Source organism: Colius striatus, chromosome 17 (assembly GCF_028858725.1).
Source record: "Colius striatus isolate bColStr4 chromosome 17, bColStr4.1.hap1, whole genome shotgun sequence".
Classification (NCBI taxonomy): Eukaryota; Metazoa; Chordata; class Aves; order Coliiformes; family Coliidae; genus Colius; species Colius striatus.
Window position 1 is genome coordinate 6,891,670 of NC_084775.1, and position 19,523 is coordinate 6,911,192.

At 42.9% G+C, this 19,523-nt stretch overlaps 1 protein-coding gene across 2 annotated transcripts; it reads left to right on the forward strand.

The window, feature by feature from the left end:
- Positions 1 to 1,729: 1,729 nt before the first annotated feature.
- Positions 1,730 to 18,942, forward strand: SMPD4 (sphingomyelin phosphodiesterase 4). Of its 2 annotated transcripts, XM_062010031.1 has the most exons (19): positions 1,730 to 1,842; positions 2,800 to 2,886; positions 3,091 to 3,233; positions 3,377 to 3,452; positions 4,272 to 4,377; positions 4,971 to 5,023; positions 6,128 to 6,279; positions 6,707 to 6,839; positions 7,479 to 7,550; positions 11,050 to 11,139; positions 13,678 to 13,823; positions 14,225 to 14,315; positions 15,290 to 15,390; positions 15,622 to 15,785; positions 15,962 to 16,167; positions 16,735 to 16,968; positions 17,684 to 17,815; positions 17,973 to 18,101; positions 18,560 to 18,942. In XM_062010031.1, exons 1-19 carry the CDS (start codon positions 1,804 to 1,806, stop codon positions 18,884 to 18,886), a joined length of 2,481 nt encoding a protein of 826 aa, XP_061866015.1. In that variant the 5' UTR covers positions 1,730 to 1,803; the 3' UTR covers positions 18,887 to 18,942. The 2 variants fall into 2 exon arrangements, with proteins under 2 accessions (XP_061866015.1, XP_061866017.1); XM_062010033.1 differs by lacking the exon at positions 11,050 to 11,139.
- Positions 18,943 to 19,523: the final 581 nt, after the last annotated feature.

Genomic DNA, 19,523 nt, shown 5'->3' on the forward strand with positions numbered 1-19,523 from the left:
AATTCTATTCAATCACACTTTTGCACGTGTCAAAGAACTCACATCATCTGTTACCACCTTGCTACTTTCAAAATACTGGACATCTGTTTCAAAAACCCCATACATAATATTTTAAAAAGTGAAAGGAACAAGCATATTAATTGCTGGCAGATTTCCAAATGACTCTGTCTGAAAAGCTGTTAATTTGTCTTTCCAGCAGTCAGGAACTGGATTGCTCTACTGCCATTGGAGCTCCTGCCTTCCCTTCTCTTACCACTGATATCAAAAAGCAATCTTGAGATCCAGCTTGGGAAAAGCAGGTTGGAGTGGAAGCACATGTCAATAGCAAGAAATGATGTACCATTTTAAATACGGATCCTGCAAATGTTTATGTAAATATTGAATCATTTCACACTGCTGGATAGTTACCTTGAGGAACCAGAGCTGACTTTATGAAAGGAATTCTGTTGTTCTGACACAATTTTTTACACTTTGTTTCAATGTTAATGACAGCAGTAGAGTATGAGGCCACATCACTTTGTTTGATCTACACAAACTAAACCAGACCATTTCACTCAACTATTCCTGCACCTCCACACATGAAACAATCAAAATGTTCAAGAAAATTGGTATTTTGCCCAAACTAATCTTTTCAGACAAAGTGTGCAAATCTTACCACAAACAAAAACAAACTTGTCTGAGCAGGGTAAATTTCTATAATCATGTTTACTGGTATTAATTGTATAGCTGTCTTTGGCATTTTAGAAAATTAATTACTCTTTTCTAGACCTTTGACTGGAATTCTCTGAGTACTGGCACAACATGAGCATTCCTCTGGTTTAATGGAATTTCTCCCAGATTCCCCACTAAAAAAAAAAAAAGCAGCTTAATTTTCTTGCACACAAATTACTGTGGCTTTGCAATTAAATGGATTATCTTACTTCCTTCTACTTACGAATCAAAAGGACCTACCAAACATTCTTCTGCATTGTTAACAATTTGAGTTGTACTTTGTTTATATACCAATGGGATACGACCACCACAACGATTTCTTTCTCACACTGAGAAGTGATTACCCTTACCTCTAGAGCCATGTACTTCCCCAGGGACTTCAGCTTCCCTTACCAATTCTCTTTAACTTGAAACGTGTAATTACAGTTTCCTATAGCTCAATCAATGTATGCAGCCATCATTTCTAACAGAGTTTCATGTCATAGCTGCCTCATTTTTGGACATTTTCTGTCCATTTAACACACTTCTACTTAGAAACTCGTACATTTCCTCCACAGTATTGTGATGTTCTGCTGCATCGTTTTTAAATCTGCACAGACTTTGGACAAAAATGTCGTTTTGAACGGTCAGGAAGTATGTATCATCTATGAGGCCTTTCTCTGTCCACATTTGCTCAGAGGATGCTCTCTGCAGACACCGGTATCTGAGCTTCGGCTGCACCGCCCCCAGACCGCGAGCTGCTGTGGGCCTGGCTGCCTGGGGCTCCTTTCGTCTGGCGATACCGCTCATTTTAAAAGCTCTCTGCCTATGCGCGCAGAAGGAACCTCCAAAGCGCCCCGCAGACGCTTCCCCGCAAAGCCCGTGTGTTGCCGGGCCGGGGCTGGAGCCCCTCGGGCGGTGGCCGCCCCGCAGGCCGCGCCACGGGCCCCTGAGCACCGGGCCGGTCACCATGGCAGCGGCGGCCCGTGCGGCCGCGCGGGTGTGACGTCATCGCGCCGCGCCAGGCTGGTAACGCCGAAGGGCCGCGCGAGCGCGGGAGGCGGGGAGCGAGCGAGGCCCCAGCAGCAGCGCGGCCCGCCGGGCCGAGGGGACATGGCCGGTGCGCACCTGCAGCAGCCCAGCTTCCTGCTGGTGAGGCCGAGCGGTGGGCGGGTGGGCGTGCGGCTCCGAGCCGCCCTCAGCTCTGTGTGTGCCTGTGGACGTGCCCGGCCGGACCGGGACCTTCATCCGCAGCGACACAAACGCTGCACCGGAGGGGTTTGGGCGGAGAGGAACGTCCTGAGGTTCACCAAGGGCACCTGGGGAAGAGCAGCCCCCTGCACCAGGACAGGCTGAGGATGACCTGCTGGAGAGCAGCTTTGGGAGAGGGACCTGGGAGTGCTGGTGGGCAGCAACGTGCCCCGTGACCATGAAGGCCACTGGCCTCCTGGGGGGCATCAAGAAGAGTGTGAGCAGCAGATCGAGGAGATTCTCCTCTGCTCTGCCCTGCTGAGGCATCATCTAGAGTCCTGTGTCCAATTTTGGGCTCCCCAGCTGAAAAGAGATAGTGAACTGCTGGAGAGAGTCCAGTGCAGGGCTGCCAAGATGCTGAGAGGACTGAAACACCTCCCTGGGGAGGAAAGGCTGTGGGACCTGGGGCTGTTCAGCCTGGAGAAGAGAAGGCTGAGAGGGGACCTTTTTAACATTTAGAAGTACCTTAAGGGTGGGTGTCAGGAGGATGAGATGGCACTTTTTTTCTGTATTGTCCAGTGATTGGACAAGGGGTGATGGACACAAGCTGGAACACAAAAAGTTCCACTTAAACACAAGGAAAAACTTGTTTTCTGTGTGGGTGAGGGAGCCCTGGCCCAGGCTGCCCAGGGAGGGCGTGGAGGCTCCTTCTCAGGAGGTTTTCAAATCTGCCTGGACATTTTCCTATGCCCCCTGGTCAAGGGGAACCTACTTTAGCAGGAGGTTGGGCTGGATGAGCTCTGGAGGGCCCTTCTCACCCCCACCATTCTGGCATTCTGTGATTTTTTACGTCCTGGTCATGATAAATGTTGCCCTTGCCGGCAGCAGTGATCTGATTGCCCTTATGGTTTGTAACAGGCCACACTGAAGGCGGACTGTATCAACAAGCCTTTTGTTCAGAGGTGCCACGATCTGGAGACGGTCATCGAGGAGTTTCCTGCCAAGGTGGGTGGACATGGCCTTTTCAAACTCACTACCAGGCCTAGCTCTTCCATGTTACTCCTGTCCTTGTCTGCTCAGCCTAGTGATAATCTGTAAACAGTCATACCTAGCTGTCAGACAGCATCTTTGTGTGTGCCAGCACAGGAAATAGAGATTGTTCAGGCAAGGAATCATATACATTAACTATTTGTGTCTCTTTCCCTAAAGGAACTACATGGCATCTTCCCATGGCTGGTGGAGAGCATTTTTGGTAGCCTGGATGGCATCATTGTAGGCTGGAATCTTCGCTGTTTGCAAGGAAGAACAAGTCCTACTGAATATTCTATGGCTTTGGATTTCCTGGATCCCAGGTAAGCTTCATTTCAGCACAGATTAAAAAGTAGGTGGTGAACAAATAACCAGTGTTTGACCTTTTTCCCTTGTGCAAACATAAGTTCATGAAGTGCAACAGAAGGTACTTACCACGTTTTATCTTTCTGATGCTTATTTGCAGTGGCCCAATGATGAAGCTGGTTTACAAACTCCAAGCAGAAGAGTACAGATATGATTTCCCAGTTTCATATCTTCCAGTGAGTGTCTGAAAAAATATGTAAGAGAATATAGTTGTGGCAGCTATTGGAACTTTGCACACACTTTCTGTGTACAGTTCAGTATAGGCCAAGGTTTAGCTTCAGTGCTCTGGGTTGTAGAATGGAACCTGTTTCTTTAAGCAGTTGCTAGAGGAGGAGGGTTCCCAGCCAAAAACTTTGTAGGAGATGGTGACTGGTTATTTGGGCTGTTCAGACAAGAAAGCCACTTTGTGATTCGTATCTTGTGGTTTGTCTTGGTTACCAGTAGTTGCAGGATTGAAAACAGTTTTCCAAGCTCATGACAGAGCAGTGCTTTCCCTCACTGTGCCTTGTGCCCATGTGTTTGAGGACTAACTGCTATCCTGCCTACAAAGTATCACATTTCAAACAAAGGTGTTTACCTGCTACACCAGCTACCTGCTATCTGGAAGCTGATTCAGGTAGTTTTACAGTGTTTAACAAATGGAAACATTAAGTATATAGTAATTGCTGGTCTGCAGTGCAGTTACCCTAACAAAACCATCAGCCATCAGGCCAATGCCAGTCTTCTGCTGCTCCTATTCCCAACTGGAAGAGTCTTGGTGAAGGGTCTTTGTTTTTATTTCTTATACTGAATATACATTTTCCGTGAGAAAGTTGGCAGCTACCTAAAGAATATGCATTTGCACAAGGAAGTACTGCAATGCAGTAAGATCCTACTGAGCTGAACATAGATATCATCCCAGATATCCTGGAATGCAGCAGAATGTCACTATCTGAAAACCTACTCTGCAAGTATGCAGAGTAGCCAGATTCATATTTCATTACTCTGTCTTTCAGGGCCCTGTGAAAGCTTCAATACAAGAGCAAGTCCTACCAGAGTGCTCTTTATACCACAACAAAGTCCAGTTTCCTTCTGGTGGTTTAGGTTGGAATTTGGCTCTTAGTATCCTTTTAACAGTTGGATATTTAATTTTAAATACTGAAAACAGATCTTAGAAGCTTTTCTGTTGTATATTTATTACGTGTCTATGGTAAACCATGGTTGTGTTAAAGAGCTTGGGCTGATAAGAAATGTTTATATTGCAGTGAAGGATAAATTTGTCATCTCCTTACAAACCCTCATGGGGGAATTTCTGGCCTCATTCAAATCAACAACAAAATTTCCAGTGATTTCAGTACAGCCTCTATTTCACAATTTTTGGTTTTGTAATTACTCACAGTTTATGTAAAGTGATAGAAAAGCAGCATGTTAACTTTGCAGCTAGTGTACTTGCTGGAAGCAGGCTAGCTGCAGCTGCACTGGTTTCAGTTTGAGGTAGTTGAATGTGCTAAAGAAGAGTAATGCAAACACTCCTTGCTGCATAGAGAATGTGTTACCAATGCTTGAGTCAGCTGGAAAGCAAGGAGGCAAAGCTGAATTTGCTGTTAAGCTTTAGCAAGCTCATTTAGCATGCCCAAAATAAAAATGTAATGTCTGGTCAGCATCCCCAGCTGTACCTAGTTTTTATAATCTGGTCCTTGACTCTGTTCTTCCAGATCCATTTGAATATTACATGTTTTACTTTGCAATTAGTTTGATTACACAGAAGGTAAGTACCTTTCACAATTTTTCCCTTAAAATAGTTAATGCTATTTCTTCACAATGCTTCAAGAGCCTGTCGAGATGCTGTCCCGCTAAAATTAACTGCAGTTTTACCCGTGCTTCTAGAATTTGTTATTGCTTTGGGTTTGAGTGATGATGTGAGACTGGATAATAAACAAAATACCCACCTTAGATATCCCAGTAAGCAGTCTGTCCAGCAGTATGCCAACAGGGAGCAGGCAGGGGATCCCAGATGGCTTTGCTGCTCTTCTATCCAGTATCACCATCATCAGGGTTCAACCCCAGCTGACAGCGAAGGCCCCATGGGGATGGGGAGGAGAATCCACAGAAACCCAAAACCTGGGGTGAGATAAGAACAGTGGAGTAACCAAAATAAAATACAATAACATTATTATTAATAATAAAGTAATTGTAATGAAAAGGAATAGAACAAAAAGAGGAACAAACCCCAAGACTTGTGATGCACAATGTGGTAGGTCACCACGTGCTGCCGATGCCCATACCCTCCCTGAGCAGTGACCTCCCCAGTTTCTGTACTGGGCACAGTGTCCTAGGGTATGGTACGGCCCTTTGGCTAGTTCAGGTGAGCTGTGCAGGCTGTGCTCCCTCCCAGCATAGGAAACTGAGAAGTCCTTCACTTGGGACATGCACTACTTAGCAATGAGCAAAACATGAGCGTGTTCCCAACATTATTCTCGTACTAAATCCAAACCACAGCCTGGTACCAGCCACTAGGGAGAAACTTAACTCTGCCCCAGCTGAAACCAGGACACCTATTTATAGTCATCATCAGAGCTTTGTACTACGGTGTCTGGTTATTTGGTTCCTCTTCCTGTTATTGCTACCTGTGCTTTATAACACTGCACTCCTTATACTTTGTTACACTCACTACTACAGCAACTGATCTTACAGTTGGTTACTTTACCTTTGCTCCAAAGTGTCTTTGTTGCTATTTCATGCTTTATAACCACTGGGCTCTGCTTATTTATACTAAATGGGTCTGGATGTGTAGCAGACACTCCCCAGCAGTGGCTTAAAATTAAAGAGTGTATATATATAACTCCAGGTGTACCCTTTGTGTCTGTTTCAGAACTCACCCGTCACCCATCATGTCAGCCCTTCCAACAGTGCTTATTTCATCTTGGTGGACACATACCTGAAATGCTTCCTGCCCACAGAAGGAAGTGTCCTTCCTCCACCTTCGTCAAACCCTGGGGGAGCCATCCCTTCCCCAACTCCCAGGTAATGACCACAGTTCCAGAGGCAACTGGAACTACAGTTCCAGAGGCAACTACAGTTCCCTCTCAGAGGGAACTGTACTTACAAAATATGGCTTGTTGGGACCAGGTCTCTGATCAGGTGAATGATGAATATGGAAGGCAGAGTGAAAGAGAAACGGCACAGGAGAAAGTAAACCAACCATGTATTACTGAAGATACCATCAGGTCTGTGTAAAGCTGGCTCAGGGCAGTATAAGCAGTGATGGAGCCTCTGTTCATAGTTAAAGTGACAGTATCTGATGTTGCAGAAGTTTGAAATTTGTCATCAACTATGCAGATTTTCTTCTTAAAGACTGTTTTCCAGTTTATAAACTAGTGGATGAAAGCAATGATACATTTCTCTGGGCTGAGGCCTGCTGACTTCAGTATTTCCTTTCCTGCCTTCCCAGGTCCCCAGCAGTGCCCTTCACCTCCTATGGCATGCACCACACCAGCCTGCTGAAGCGGCACATTGCCCACCAGCCTTCTGTGAACGCTGACCCAGCCTCACAGGAGATCTGGAGATCAGAAACACTGCTTCAGGTAGGTTGGATTTAAGGAAGAAAACACCCCACAACATTTCTTGCTGCCAACTGAGGAATCTCTTCTTTTTAGACCAGAGACAGTTATGCCATGTTGCTTTAACTTGTTTTTGGCTTTGAGCAATGCAGCTGTTGGTTTTGGTTAATGGAAAAAAGAACCACTGTGCAACTGGTAAGTTGTAATTTAGAAAGGCACTTGATACCTTTTTTTTTAGACTGCATATTTTAACATCTGAAAGCTGTTGGATATTTGAGTAATTTTTTTCTAGAAGAGTTTCTAAACCTGATTTCAAATTATTTTCTTTTCACTCTTATGTCTATTCTATGCTCTAAGCAAAGGCCGAGCACAGAGAAGCTGGTTCTGTTCACCTCAAGGGAAGGGAAAGGAGAATCTGGACTTAACAGTTGTTCTGAAACAGGTTCCTAACACGATGCTGAACTGAATTATTGATGCTTAGCAGGTGCTAACAGTATGTCAGCTCAGTCATTTGCTCTGCCATGATGATAACCTGAAGCATCTCTGTCTATTTACAAGCATAGCTTAGTTTTCAAATGGTACCCTATGGTCTTCCCTTATACCTAGCTTGTGACTGACAAGTCCTGGACTATTTCTCTACCTGAGAAAATATTTGTTTTGCAGATCTTTGTTGAAATGTGGCTTCATCATTATTCACTGGAAATGTATCAGAAAATGCAGTCCCCTCATGTCAAGGTAACAGTTTGTACTTCATTCATGAGCGACATCTGATGGTTGACCTCTTATCCTGGAGTAAATCTCCAATACTGTGGAGAGGTTCTTTTGCTATATTGGTCCAAAGGCAAAAAAAACATCAGGATATCTACATGTGTGTGTCAGAAATGCTGATCTGGTTATGGAAAACATTGTGAATAAGTGTGTCATCCAGACTTGCCTTCATCACAGAAGTTGTGTTGGGTTTGTCTTGTTTTTTGTACAAGCTGAGTTTGTAGGATGGTCACAACAATCTGAACACCAAGAATTAACCCACTAATGACAGGGAAGGTGCCACTATAAAGCCATCATGTGAAATCCCACTGGGGCAACATGGCTGCTAAAAATAGCTAAAACTTCTTTCCAGCAGCTATATCAACAGTTACTGAAGCAGCAGTTATCAATTTCTACTATCTGTAACCAATTTTTTGCACACATCCAAATTCCTAAGGGCGGTCTGACTCAGCTGTCCTTCAGCGCTAAGCGAAGAAGCCATTGTGTTGTTTCATGTTCCAAAATATGCATTTCACCCTGATGGTGTCAGAAGCAGTTCTGTTGCTACAGAGTTCAGAACACCTTACAAGCTCTTGCTCAGACAATACACTGTTTTAAGCAGTTTGTGGTGGCCTGTTCAGTAACAAACTACCGCATGTAAAAACTAAATGTTGGGGAGGCCAAGATCAAAGGCATCATAAATGTGAAGGGAATTTGAAGGAGAAAATGTTGATGCTCCAAATTCCCTCTGGGTCACAGTGGGACTTTCATAGAAACGGAAAGAAGTAGGAAAAACTACTCAGGATTTATTCCTGTGTGAAAGAGCAATACAAGAATTGACTGAGAAATTCTGATCCTTCACAGGCTATAAAATAACAAATATATTTCTTGGAGACACAAAGTGTGGTGGGTTTTGTCTTTCATTCTTAAAAGTTGAGCTCAAAAGGCAAACTCATTAATGTTACAAAGTCTCCCCTTGGGACTCCCAGCAGCATGGCTGTGCACCTGTGATGGAAAGGCTTTGCTTGCAGTACATTTGGTCTGTCTGTCTGTCCAGTCTCTGTGCATCAAGCGCTGTGCTTAGGCCAGAAATAATGATTGCTTTAAACTTCTCTCCTCTGTTCACCCTCTGTATTTCAGATGCTCTCTTCTAACAATAGGGAGCAGCAGCTGTAGACAGTGACTGTCACTGGTAAGGTGGAGTAGGGCCTAGGTAGAGCTTAAAGTTCTCTGAAATTGAGTCACTTCAGGATCCTCCACAAGGTGTACTGAGCCACAACTTGGGGCCATAAGTCCCTGATGGTATTTTAGTTTCATGTTTGATGGGAAGTAATCATGGGCATGTGAAAAAGGAAGTCTTCACTTGTTGGGAGTTCAAACATCCAACTAGGGGACTGGAATTCCCCATGACATCCATAAACAGACAAAGGATCCATCCTGCAGGACTGAGGAAAGGTTCTAGATCAGCTGGGGACAGAACTGTTCATAAGACTGCAATGCTTAAACTAAGCTTTGCAGCCTGGGTCTCAGGGTGGTCTGGAATGAGAATAGTCTGTTTCATAGTTCCTCAAATTAAGAAGTAGCATATGCAGAAATGCAAGTTTGTCTTATCATAAGTGTTCAAGGTCTTGACTGGAAACCCAAGGTCACCCTAAACCTTATTCTTGAAGTCCTTAATAACTATGCAGGTTCCCTTGATTCCATTTAGCCTTCTGTGTGTTTGGAAGGAGGGGTAATTACTGACTGTTCATCCCTGGATCCCTGTGACCATCAGTGACTTGAAATGGCTACATACCTGTATTGGAAGGTGGGATGAGGATCCACAGAACTCGCTCTTTCGTTGTCCAGCAGTGGTTTGCTCTGATGGGCCAAGCCAGATCCCAGATACGTAACTTTCCTGTGAGATGCTTCAAGTAATGATAGATTATCCTTAAACCTTGTTATTGTCATCACAGATTTCTCTTTTACACTTAGAAGATGGGAACAAATAGTGAATTCTTTGTAGATTTACTTCTTTTCTACTTTCCTGCTTTGAATTCTCTCTGGGTCTGGTGTCAGCCTCAGGTTGATGCTGTTTGCTATGCTGAGTTTTGCTGCTTTCCCCATTAATTCAACTGTTTTCCCATTTTTTTACATTGTCTGTTTGCTTTTTCTTTCTTGGGTGATGCAGAGCCCAAGTGTGCAGCATCTTTTTTCCTATTCCCTTCTGCTGTAATCACAGTGAACCCTTAAAAAGCAGTTCAATAAAACTGTACATGAGGCTTCCTGACCTTCCAATGCCAGGTGCTACAGAGCCCAGCACTGCATGGAGAACACCTATTAGACTCCAGGCTCTTGCTCAGTCCTGTGGCAGGGGAATGTATTATGAAGCAGACAATATGGTTGAGCCATTGAGGATCTTGCAGCAACAACCCTACCACTCTGAGAGTGTGCAGCCAAAAGATACCAAACCAGCAGTAGAGGAGATGGGGCAGGGGCTGTTCAGGGACAGCAGAGGTGTGATCTGGAGAGTTAGTTTAGATGCCTGACAACAGTCATTGGGATCTGTGTAGTATACATTTTTTGTTTTATGTTTTTTCATGAGTTTCATACATGTGCATTGCTGTGGCTACAATATCCTCCTCAACAGCCCACTGTCAAAAGATACTCTCTACTTTACTCATCCAAGTAGGGATCTGGCTGAGGCTTGCAGAGACTTCAGTGTTAAGGCAAGATGCCTTTTGCTGTATGTTAGGTATGTCTCTTGCCTATTCGTACATGGGATGTTTCTCTAATAGTAAAAATGCTTTCCTCTCTTGAGGAAATTCACAAGATCTGCAGCTTTTCCAAGTGGCCTTTAAGTAGAAAGAAGACAGAGTATTTCCCCAAACTGGAAACTTACTGGACAGACTGAATGGTGATTATAAAAAGTCAAACTTTTTTTTCTTCCTGTCCCTTGGGAAGAAGAAAATATCAAATTGAGTTTCTTACCAGAATACAAAACCTGCTTCTCCAGCAGCCCAGGAAGAAATGACCAAGTTTTCAAAATAGTCTTAAAAAAGCTTGCAGAATATTGAGCACTATTGCTGTGTTATTTAATAAACCACTGTAGCAATGTGCAAACCCTTGTTGCTGCAGTTCAGTCACCTGCTGAAAGGGGGAGTTTATTTGGCAAAAGCTCCACATTCCCTATTCATACTTGCTCTGAGGGTGGCAAATAGACCAGCCACAGCAACTTACAGCTATACTTTTTGAAAATACAACTGGGGGCAGGTGTCACAGGTCAATAAAGTGTATGAAATACCGTGGAATCAATGTCCTACACAGTGGAGAGAAGAGGATACTGTGGCTGCAGTTGTTACTGTGATATGTTGTCCCTGACTGTATTTGTGATGTTCATTTTTTCCCCCCACCCTTCTTTCTTGGGCTCATTCTCACTTTTTTTTTCTCTTGCTCTCTTCTCTCCTTTTTTCCCTCCCCCCCTTCCTTTTTGTTTCTGTTGTCTCAGCTGGAGGTTCTCCACTACCGACTCAGTATCTCCAGTAAACACCACGGTAGTCCTGCCCAATCCAGCCACCAGGCCCTCCACGCATACCAAGTATTACCATCTTTTCATTTTGTTTCCTTTTTAAAAATCTTGTTCCATCGTATAATCTGCAAAGTGTATTGGTGCCAACTGTACAGCAGCTTTTTCTGCTAACGTATGGGTTTACAACTTGATTGAAAACACTGCATTGAGACTGACTCAGTTTTCAGTGAAAGATCCTGAGAGGTATTAGCAAAGCTCATGGAGAAAATAGTTAAAATTTAGCATATTATGAGAACTAATTGGGACCTCTGTTTCTAGAGATCCGTTCTTGTCATGCATTACAGAAAGAGGCTGATCAGCTTTTTTTAACACCAAAATTGGCTTCCTTGAAAGCAGCTTTCTGCCCCTCACACACTAGTCATGTATGCAAACCTCACGTGGAAGAGAAGATCAGAATTTGCAAGGCTGTCATCTAAAATTAAGGTAGGTAACATGAGGCTCTGTTAGTCAGTGAAATGTTATTGGATGGTACCAAATTGGTAGTGGTAATGTGAACCTGACTGTCCAGTTTTGCAAAAGCACACAGTGGTACATTTGCAGATTGTTCAGGAAATGTGCATGTGAAAACATTCCTGTTGGAACAGATTGCTGATTCCTCTTTTCCTACTTCAGCCTTTTATTCATTGGGTCTTCATTTTGGGAAAAGGGAGGGCTGAGCATATGTACTATAAAGCTCTTAGTCTATTATAAAGCACTTCAGCACTACACAGATTTTTTTCTGCTGTTTTATCTTTTTTTAAAAAAATAAAGTGCTATGATAACTCAAGGTATTGCTGAGAAAGGAAAACCAGAAACTATTACTTGTCTTTAAATCTTTTTTAGTATTATGTAAAGAGTGACTGCTACGTTACTAATAGTAACTAGGTATAATACATATATACGTCATAGTAACTACATCTGTTAGGTACATCATAGCTAATCAAATGTTAATAGTAAATGCTGTGTTAAGAATGGCATCCTGTAAGCTGGGGTTTGACAGAAAAAACACTTGAGGAAAACCACTCTTGAAACCAGCAGTGTTTGTGATGTTGCCGAGCCAGACAAGGAAATTACAGGAATTGCTCAGAGGAAAAACTTCTAGTGTCACCTGAAGCGGCATATTGAACTAGTGGTACTGGTCGCTTTGTAAGGTCAAAAGGTGCCTTCAGGAGGAGCCTAGAATTTGTGTAAATCCCAGTCTTTCAAGGCCTGTAGCAGACTACTCAACCTCTCTGTTGCTTTCAGAGATCCTGGTCTATATTCCTAGGATTAAGTAACTTCTCAGTTCTACTCTCTTGTATGAACTCTCGCAGGACAGTAGAAAACAAACTGTCTTAGCAGGAGCTGTCAAGAACAGACCTGCCTTCATTAGAACTGATAACAGATTATCTTCTTACATAGACTCTTAGGAGTCTCAGATCTGGCTGTACTACGTGACTATCTATCAATCAAGCCTTGAGTCTTTCCTGGAGTGAACTTTACAGTGTATTAACAAACACATCTGCTTTGCCTCAGGCATTACAGGAAGCTTAGACACAAATTCACATCTATCCCCCTTCTCCCCACCCCCAGCACTGAATTTAAGAAGAGGAAGCTTTTTGTATAAAAATGCCTGCCAGTCCCCCTGAGTCATAGTCAGTGTCTTACCTCAGCTTGGCTGCAGTTGGATTCCTGGAAACACCTTGCAGTTGTCTAACCCACTCTTCCAGCATCTTCTCTTATAGTTGCAGCTGTAACTTTCGTTTCTTGTACATTCTTCTCAACTTTTCAGACTTTTAAAACTTAGAATGTGCCATCAGTAGTGGATTGAGATTAGATCACTATTCTTGAAGCAGACTACAGTGAAAAGGAGTTAGTGCTTAATCCTCACATTCTGTATCAGACCAGCTCTGGTGCTGGGCACCCAGGAGAACTAGCTCTTTTCTACCTCATTCATCTCCCAGCTATATCATACACTCACTCATTTATTAGTACCATCACGGGCTCACCGTTGCTCCCCGTGCTACTCCCACCCAGCCCACTTCCACCCATAACAATGCTGGAAGCAGCGGGATCACGCAGGACTCGAAGCAGTTATTATCCTTACCATAACTCTTTCTAGGACTATTCTTTCTTGAAAGGCAGATGAGTAGCAGCATAGGAAGCAAAACTCGGTAAAGCCAGCCAGGAGCATAAAGGATCTGTTGTGCTGCCCACAGCAATGAACTTATAACGATAATGAAAGGCTCAATGTTCTTTTTTCAGAAAGGGGTAAGTCAAAATCTACAAGTTATTCTATTCTTTAATGCTAGCCTGAAATTCAACGTATCAGAGTACTGTACTTTTTCTTATAACCACATTATCAAAAATATGCTGCTGTTTCTTAGTGAACTGGTAGCAGAAGACTGATGCAGCTTGTCCCGGGGAGCAAGTCTGTCAAGTGACACCAAACTACAGTGAAGAACGTCAAAGGATGAGAGCATTTCTTGTGTTTCCAGTTCTGATCTGAGAATATCATTTTCCTGAATGCTCTTCTGCACATTTAGCATATGATACTTAATACCTTCCTGTCTTCTGCTTCGAATCTAGGAGTCATTTAAGCCCACCGAAGAGCACGTGCTAGTGGTAAGACTGCTTGTGAAACATCTGCATGCTTTCAGCAACAGTCTAAAACCAGAGCCCTTGTCCCCCTCAGCCCACTCCCACACAGCTGGCCCACTGGAGGAATTTAAAAGGTAGGTATGTGAGCAGCTTAGAAACATAGAACTACTCCCCAAAAAGCTTTCACCAAGAGGTTGAATTAAAGAATATTTTGATGGCTAAATACAGAAGGAGAGCTAATGGATTATATTTCTCACATCTGCTAGATGGGTAGGGGGGTAGGCAGCTTCAGGAGGGGAAAAAAAAGTTATACTGGAGGATTCTTGCCAAGATGAGCAGAGAATTTTATAAGTATGTATTTGAGTTGAAATTCAGTGGCCAAAAGTAGCATCAGCTAAGGAAGAACAAGTTTGGGTCAGTCCTTTCTGTATTTGCATTTGTGGAAGTGTGTTGGGTTGTTGGTTGGGTTGGATTCTTTTGCTTTCAAACTTTGCTGCTGATTTATACAAGTGACTGTCTTTGGATCTGTTTGCAGGGTTGTAATTCCTCGGTTTGTCCAGGAGAAACTTTACATCTTTCTGCAACACTGTTTTGGCCACTGGCCTCTGGATGCCTCTTTCAGAGCAGTATGTACTTGCTTCTCTTTCTACAGCTGTACTCAACAGATACAGTAATTAGTTACTGCTGTTTGGCAGCTGCTTCTTGATCTTTAACAATATTTTTTCTAGACCAGTCATATACTTTCTACAACATGCATATTTAATGTTACAGAAAGAGTGCCAATTAGACATAAGAAGGAAATTGAATAGATCTTGGTAAGGATTACTACAGGTTTTTGGCTGATTTTCTCAACATTGAAAATGTCTGTTGATTGAAAAGAAGTAGGTGTTACTCTTAAAACAGTTACACTCTTACAGGTGCTAATTTCTTATCCAATATGATGAGTCATAAACAAAAATAATATGATAGCAAGCTACTGCAAATACTATCTCCTGCAAGCAGGAAAAGGAATACATCAGAGCGTGACTCTAATTAATGTAGGAGTTTAAAATGCAGAATGTAATAGGGCTACATCTTGCTCCCCAGATCTGCATTTAGCTATATCACAGTGTTTGAGGTACACGTGTATGGCAGACTGCCAAAAGAAACACTTATAGAGGCCAAGGCAAACCCCTTCTTGGCTTTGGTGCAGTCAAAGACCCCCAGTGCTTCCTTAAGGTGGGGGGCATGCCTGTGCAGCAGGTGAGAGCTGAAGTGATGGTAACAGTAGCATTTTGTTTCCTTCCAAAGGGATTCAGTGAACATTATCAGAGCTGTTAAATGCACCTTAAGTACAGCCATCACCTAATTTTTCTGGTTTTCTAATAGCTGTTTGAGTGCCATCTCACCTGGGTGTTACAGAAGATGCAGACTGGTCCTAACAAACACACACTTAGTTTTTTCAAAGCTATTCAGGTTACTAGTGAGAGCTTATTCCTCAAACACTTCTAGGTACCATTAAGATACTATTCACGAAGTTTAGAAGAAGCAAACAAAAACTGCTTTCCGTCTTCCTTCCCAAAACATGTTGATATGTGTTTTTATGTGTGATTTTGCTTAGGTTCTAGAGATGTGGTTAAGTTACTTGCAGCCTTGGAGGTATGCTCCAGAAAAGCCACCACAGAGTGCAGAGGCCTTGCCTCGCAACGTGTCGGAGAAATGGTAAGGAGGAAAGCAACTGTGAGTAATGTGAACCAAGGCTCAGGTTTATGCAGATCCTGAGTAAGACAGCAGAATTTCAGGAGGCATCCACCACCCTGAATTAGCTTCCTGTGCAACATCAGAGATTATTTGTTACAACAGAAGCTTTTGAGAGTATTACATTCCCTTAATGACTCAAGTTAGAAAATATTTACATAGCTGTACTCACAAATCCTGTACTTACTTTGACAGGGCTCCCTTCATTCAAGAAAACCTACTCATGTACACAAAGCTGTTTGTAGGATTTCTGAACAGAGCTCTTCGAACAGACTTAGTCAGCCCAAAAAATGCTCTTATGGTGTTCCGAGTAGCCAAGGTCTTTGCTCAGCCCCATCTAGCTGAAATGATCCTGAAAGGTAAATGGATATTTTGACATCTTATGCTGTCCTGTCTCAATCCTTCTTCACAGTGGCTACATTTTACCCCAGAAGCACTGAAGTAATAGACTTACTCTCCCCTTTTGCATGGTAGTTTGCCATTCAAAAGTCTGTATCTCTTCACTATTGCCTTCACTACTTTTCTGAAATTCTAGGAGAACAGCTATTCCTGGAGCCAGAACTTGTTATTCCTCATCGTCAGCACCGACTTTTTATGAGCCCCACACTTGGTGGGAGCTTCTTGTCATCATGGCCTACAACTAGTACAGATGCCTCATTTAAGGTGAAGAGTCATGTTTACAGCCTGGAAGGACAGGACTTCCAGTATAAACAGATGTTTGGCGCAGAAGTCAGAAATTTGGTAAGCAACAAGTTTCTTGTGACATGTCTTTCTACTGATGGGTGTTTTCTCAGTGCTGAGCCTCCATATTATGGGAAGTTAAGAGTGGAAAACGTTACACCTTGCACTACTCTACAGTTAACATTTACTGATGGTGACTTCTGGAACCTGAGAGGTCAAACCAGCACAGCTGTAAAAAATCTGCTTTCTACTTGCCAAATAAGAAGTTAATGTAACAGCTTGTTGCCTTGGCGCAGAATATTGTGAGCCTTTCCTCTCAAACACTGCTGATTCACTGTATTGATTAGTACCTATCAGCCAGTCAGACAAAAATAGCAGAACCAAAAAAAAAAAAAAAAGCAAAGCATCTGAGAAACCTGAGCAGCACTCAAGTTTCTTAAATGCCTCAACAGCAAAGAACTACCTTTGCTCTACTGCAAATACAAACCAACAGTCTTAACACAGGTCTGGAAGAGCTGAGTGAGTGTGTTTGCTGGGTTTGCTCTCGCTGCCAGATATCAAAGCAGAGTTTTATCCATCTATAAGGTGCTTGGTCAGTTTATGTTTGTCCGTTTCTTTCTGTTTTAGGTGTTAAAACTGGCTCAGTTAATTTGTCAGGCACAACAGACAGCAAAATCCATATCAGACCATTCTGCGGAGACAATGGCTAGCCAGTCCTTCTTTTCATGGTTTAGATTTACACCATCTGAGATGAATGGTTCCTACACAGGCAATGACCTAGATGAAACTGGGCAAGACAGCATCAAAAAAACAGATGAATATTTAGAGAAGGCACTGGAATACTTGTGCCAAATATTTAAGGTACGTAACACCTAAGAGCTTTCCCTGTGTGGCAGTGTGAAGAAGAGTCAGGACTCCTCAAACATGTTTCCGACTCTCTTGTAGTTTGTGGGGTCAAAAACCCATCCAGAGACCCTGTTTTAAACATCTTGTAGACTTGACTTTACCCTATCACTTCAAAACCCCTTTCAGTACAGATGGAACTAGATGCTCTGAATCTAAATATCAAAGCCTACTTTGTGTAAAGTGACTACTTGTCTGCACTCTATAGTTTATACCAAACTCATCTTCCTGCTTGTTCTTGTCCTCTTGTTTAGAAACAGGCAGGGCATGGCTTAAAGAGTCTCCCGTATCTTCTAAAGAGCTATAAAAATAAACACTTAACTCCCACTATAGATAAATGAACAAACTACAAGTGACCTGTTTCTTTGGTTAAATTTAAGAGCAGATTATTTTCTCGGGTCAGCCACACACCCTCCCATTGAAGTGACCTAGGAGATGCTGTTGGACAGTGTTCAAGGAGTAAGAGATATGGCAAATGGAATGCCTCTCAGACTTCACAAGCACAGACCTGTGAACATGGAGGCTTTTATCTCCTTTTAATGTCTAACTGAGGAGTTTTTCCTATCTGTGCTGGCTGTCACAGGCTTCCAGTTCTGAGGAGTTTGTGAATGGGGAAACAAATAGAAGGGGGAAGATCAGACACATGCTTTAGCACTGTCTTATTCTTGAGTAGCTGAACGAAGCCCAGCTGACCCAGATGATGATGAAGTGTCGGACAGCTCAAGACGAGAATGGAAAAAAACAGCTTCCAGACAGCATTGAAAGCGAGGATGGCCTCATTCTTACCCCCCTTGGCAGGTACCAGGTGAGAAAGACTCCCTGTCTCTACCCTAGATGGGTCTTGGTATAGAACAACTTGTTTTTTTCAAGAGAAATGCACCTTATCTTGGGCTGAGCAATGCCTGTATAAAGGTGTTCTAGATGGGAGCTACAAGACAAGGGGTTTATTTGCCTGTCTCTAGATCATAAATGGCTTGCGTAGATTTGAGGTGCAGTACCAAGGAGATGCTGAGCTTCAGCCCATCCGAAGCTATGAAAACGCCACCCTTGTCCGCCTCCTATTCCGTTTGTCCTCGGTCCTCAACGAAAGAGTAAGTACAGCAGAGCCTCCTTTTGTGTTTTACATTGCAAATTGGTTTTTCACTGCACTTATATATGATACTCGGTTTGTTCTTGCTGTCTCCTTTAGTGTGATCTAGGTGGGCATTTCCTCTTAGTACCAGGGCTGCCTCTCCACCTGTAGTCCTGCTTTTCCTACACAAAACATTATCAAATAACATGTTAAATGTATCCTTGTTGAACAATGGAATATTGTTTAGAGTCAGTGTTTCTAAAATGGGAAAAGCAAATCCTGTCTGCCTCCAGGTATGACAGATCTAAGCCTGCAACTAAGGCAAATCTACTATTTAAAAGTGTATTTAGATTTTTTTTTTACTTCTACTTCCTATAACCCTCATGCTGTAAGTGAAGAAAATGTTACTATAAGTTAAATTAACTTTATGATAGTAGTTGTGGCAGAATACTCACATTTGTTATTTTCTTACCTCAGTTTGCTCATCAGATGGACGTGCTTTGCTCCAGGGAAGATTTTGTTGGCAGACTTTGTCGCTATCATCTTACCAGCCCCCACCTCATACAGAAAATCAGGTGTAGTCCGGCAGTGAAGGAAAGAACAAGCCAGAACTGGGGACCAAGAATCAGTCTGAGGTTTCTGGCTAGCTACAGGACTCTTGTTTCTTTGCTGATGACCTACTTCATTGCATCCTGGTTTTATATTGGGCCAGTGGGCTGCACATTCATTATCCTCATTGGGTATTTTCTTTATGCTGTAATAATGACATTTTTCTCTGAAGGATGGAAACCACATGACGACTAACTTCCTTCTCTCAGTTTACGCTTGTAAAAATAAATGTCTTAAGGATGAGCCTCGGATTCAATGACTGAAGTGTTTTAATTATGCTATCGGATCTGACTAAAGTATTTTCTATTACTAAAGGTAATTGAGTTTTATAAACAATGGTGTGGTCTTGTGGTGACTAGCAATGTAAATTTTGTTTTTATAACAGTGCTCCTAGAGCATCTACTGAATTGGGTTTTTAAATACTGATTCAGTAGTAACTGTGTTGAAGCCTTTTACCCTGTTCTGAAGCCAGAATTAACTGTAGGACCAACACGTTATGCTTACATACCCAGCCGTTGCAAAGGCAACAGAAATAGCAGAGCACCAGGAAATTTATAGGAAGTTGCACTGATAGAAAAAAAACCCCAAAAACAGAAGATGGGACAAGGCAGCAAGAGCAGCATCACATAACCCAGCACTGGGCTTAAAGCTCCTCTTCCCTCCTGAAGCCTCCCTAGCCCAGGCAGATTTGCGTCTTCTACCTCTGTAAACCACTTCTCCACGTGTTTACACCTGTTCCGGAGCTGCCGTGCTCGATGCGGTATTAACACTTGGTTGTAGAAACAGAAGCTACTGCATTGTTTCCCCTATAACCTTACTGTAACCTGGCAGT

Bases quoted from the DNA above. Each gene is read 5' to 3' on its own strand.
- SMPD4 (XM_062010031.1), top strand. From the start codon at position 1,804: ATGGCCGGTGCGCACCTGCAGCAGCCCAGCTTCCTGCTG. The intron at 14,316-15,289 runs GTATGTACTTGC...GATTTTGCTTAG, and splicing joins TGGATGCCTCTTTCAGAGCA to GTTCTAGAGATGTGGTTAAG. The intron at 16,969-17,683 runs GTACGTAACACC...ATTCTTGAGTAG, and splicing joins ACTTGTGCCAAATATTTAAG to CTGAACGAAGCCCAGCTGAC.